Genomic DNA, 2,500 nt, shown 5'->3' with positions numbered 1-2,500 from the left:
GTCCAATATCGGCCTTTAATAGGTTTTATATCCCTACTTTTTTTATCCTTCAGCTACGAATGACTAGTGTATATGGAAAAACAACAACAGCTCCACCCGCCCGGCGGACACGGGCAGACACATCGAGCCATCCTTTGTGTGAAACCCCTCTGCTTCGCTCGGGGTTTTTGGGCGTGCAGGACGGTCGGGCCGCGGTCAGCAGGTTCACCTCTTACATAAGCCGCGTTTCGCCTCTGCAGGGCGGCCGTTCAGCTGCTTCTGCCCGGCCCGCGTCTGACGGAGGAAAACCCCCGGAGCCATGCAGTGAGGAGGAGGAGGAGGAGGAGGAGGAGGAAGAGAAAACACGAGAAGAAGAAAAAGAAGAAGAAGAGGAAGAGGAAGAGGAGGAGGAAGATGGAGGATGGAGCCTGTGTGACAGTCAGCCGGGCAGTCACGGAAAAAACACTATAAACCCAAATATTCCTGCAGAGACTGACAGTGAGTTTACACTGATGTTTTTAAATATACTATATAGTGTATTATTCCTATAGGTGCTGTGATATTCAATATTTACCTTTATATATTCCCCTTATTATGCTTTAAGATATATATATTTTTTTATCTCCTATGGAATCACTATAATATCCCTATAATATTCCTATAATATACCTGCAAGGACAGAGTTTACAGTGATATTTATGAATCTACCATACTGTGCTGTGGTTCTCAGTGGGTTTATAACGTATTTACCTTTTGTTTATTCACCTTATTATGCTGTACGGTCATTTTTTTAATCTCCTGTGAAATCACTATGATATTCCTATAATGTTCCTAAAGGGATTTTAGTGTATCTGTTTATTTATAGTGAGCTTATTGTAGTTAATGGTATTTTTTTAAATCTCCTATGGTGGTATTCTTATAATATTCCTATAATACTCCTACAGTGTGTATTGTGTTTATGGTACTTTAAAATTTCCTGGTGTAATATTCCTATAGGCTCGTATAGTGTGCTGTGGCATTCAATAGTGGATTTATACCTTATTTACCTATATTTATTTATTTATTTATCTTATTGTGCCTCATTGCATTTTGATCTCCTATTTTCCTATAATATTCCCATAATATTTCTATCATGTTCCTAAGGGGATTATAGTGTATCTCTGGCACTCAATAATGAGTTTATGCTGAACTTTTATGTATTTTTTTCATCTTATGTGGCATCACTCTAATATTCCAATAGTTCCCCTAGCGGATCAATAAAGTGCAATCTAATCGAATCTAATATTACTCCTATAATATTCATATTTTATTCCTATCATATTGCTATACTTACAGTTTTGCTGTGATATGTCTATAGTATCCAATAAATGTATATTTTTTCAAATCCCCTCTGGTATCACTACAATATTCCAAAACATTTCTATAATTGGTACTTATAGTTATCTGTGGTGCTCTATATTGAGTTTTTTTTTTATCCCCTATTGTATGACTATAATTTTCCTATAATATTACTGTAAGTTCTAATAAGTTTGCTGTGATACTTTTATAGTATAATTTCCTTCTAGTAATACATATGGTATCACTATAATATTCTTATAACTGGGACTTAAAGTGTGCCTTTAGTACTCAATAGTGAGTTTATAGTGACTTTTTATCAGAGGTGTGACCAAGTCAACTTTGCTCGAGTCCCAAGTCAGTCTCAAGTCTTGAGGCACAAGTCTCAAATCAAGTCTCAAGTCTAGATTACCAAGTCAAGTAGCATCCTTCTAGTAATAACGTTAATAAAATATCCAATGGTATCACTATGATATTTCTATAATTGTGACTTATCATACTTTATGGTAGTTTTTTTTAATCTCCTATGGTATTACTAACACATTCCTGTAATATCCTATAATCCTATAATATATCCTGTAATAATAATAATAATAATAATAATAATGCATTTTATTTGTACTGCACTTTTCATTCATAGTGAATCTCAAAGTGCTACAGAGTTAAAAACATAAAAATAAAAACAAAGAGAAAAAAATATATAGTATGTTGCAACAGGAAAATCTTCAGTGGTTTCCCTACACTCTTCCTATAGCCTAATTAGGACTGATTGTACTGTATGTCATGTCCTGGTGTCTCTGTGCTCCTGCAGTGTCACAGTGTGTGTCTCCCTGGCAGCAGGTCGGCCCTCATGGCCTCGGTGGCTGCAGGGTTCTGGGCTTCGTCCGGCTGCTGCTCCCACTCCAGACTGTCCGGAGCCGGAGCCGGAGCCGGGGGCCAAGCCGGGCGGAGCCGGGGGCCGCTCACCGCCCGCCGCCCCGTCCGGACGGAGGTGTTCGGGCGTGTCGGGCCTCGGGGGCGGGGCCGTGTCTCCGGGGCCCGTGGCGGCGGGGGGGACGGGGACGGGGCCGGGGCCGGGGCCGGGGCCGGGGGGGGCGGAGGCCCACAGGGAGCTGTTCGAAGCCTGCCGCAACGGAGACCTGGAGCGAGTCCGAAAGCTGGTGACAGAGGAGAACGTGAACAGCAG

General features: G+C 41.2%; 1 protein-coding gene across 1 annotated transcript in view; it reads left to right on the top strand.

Moving 5' to 3' along the window:
• Window positions 1-2,500, top strand: part of LOC139655269 (poly [ADP-ribose] polymerase tankyrase-2-like) — a gene marked incomplete at both ends in the record, with an annotated part of 26,126 nt that overhangs the window by 501 nt on the left and 23,125 nt on the right. The window contains 2 exons of the mRNA XM_071532623.1: window positions 240-409; window positions 2,152-2,500. The exon at window positions 2,152-2,500 is cut by the window's right edge and continues 44 nt beyond it. Coding sequence (XP_071388724.1) covers window positions 240-409; window positions 2,152-2,500 — 519 coding nt within the window. The remainder of the gene's footprint in view (window positions 1-239; window positions 410-2,151) is intronic.

Source organism: Centroberyx affinis, unplaced genomic scaffold (genome assembly GCF_046629955.1).
Source record: "Centroberyx affinis isolate AG114_WGS23_722 - 3 ecotype Tasmania unplaced genomic scaffold, CSIRO-AGI_Caff_v1 ptg002224l_1, whole genome shotgun sequence".
In the NCBI taxonomy this organism is placed as follows: domain Eukaryota; kingdom Metazoa; phylum Chordata; class Actinopteri; order Beryciformes; family Berycidae; genus Centroberyx; species Centroberyx affinis.
This window is presented reverse-complemented; position numbering and strand designations above follow the sequence as displayed.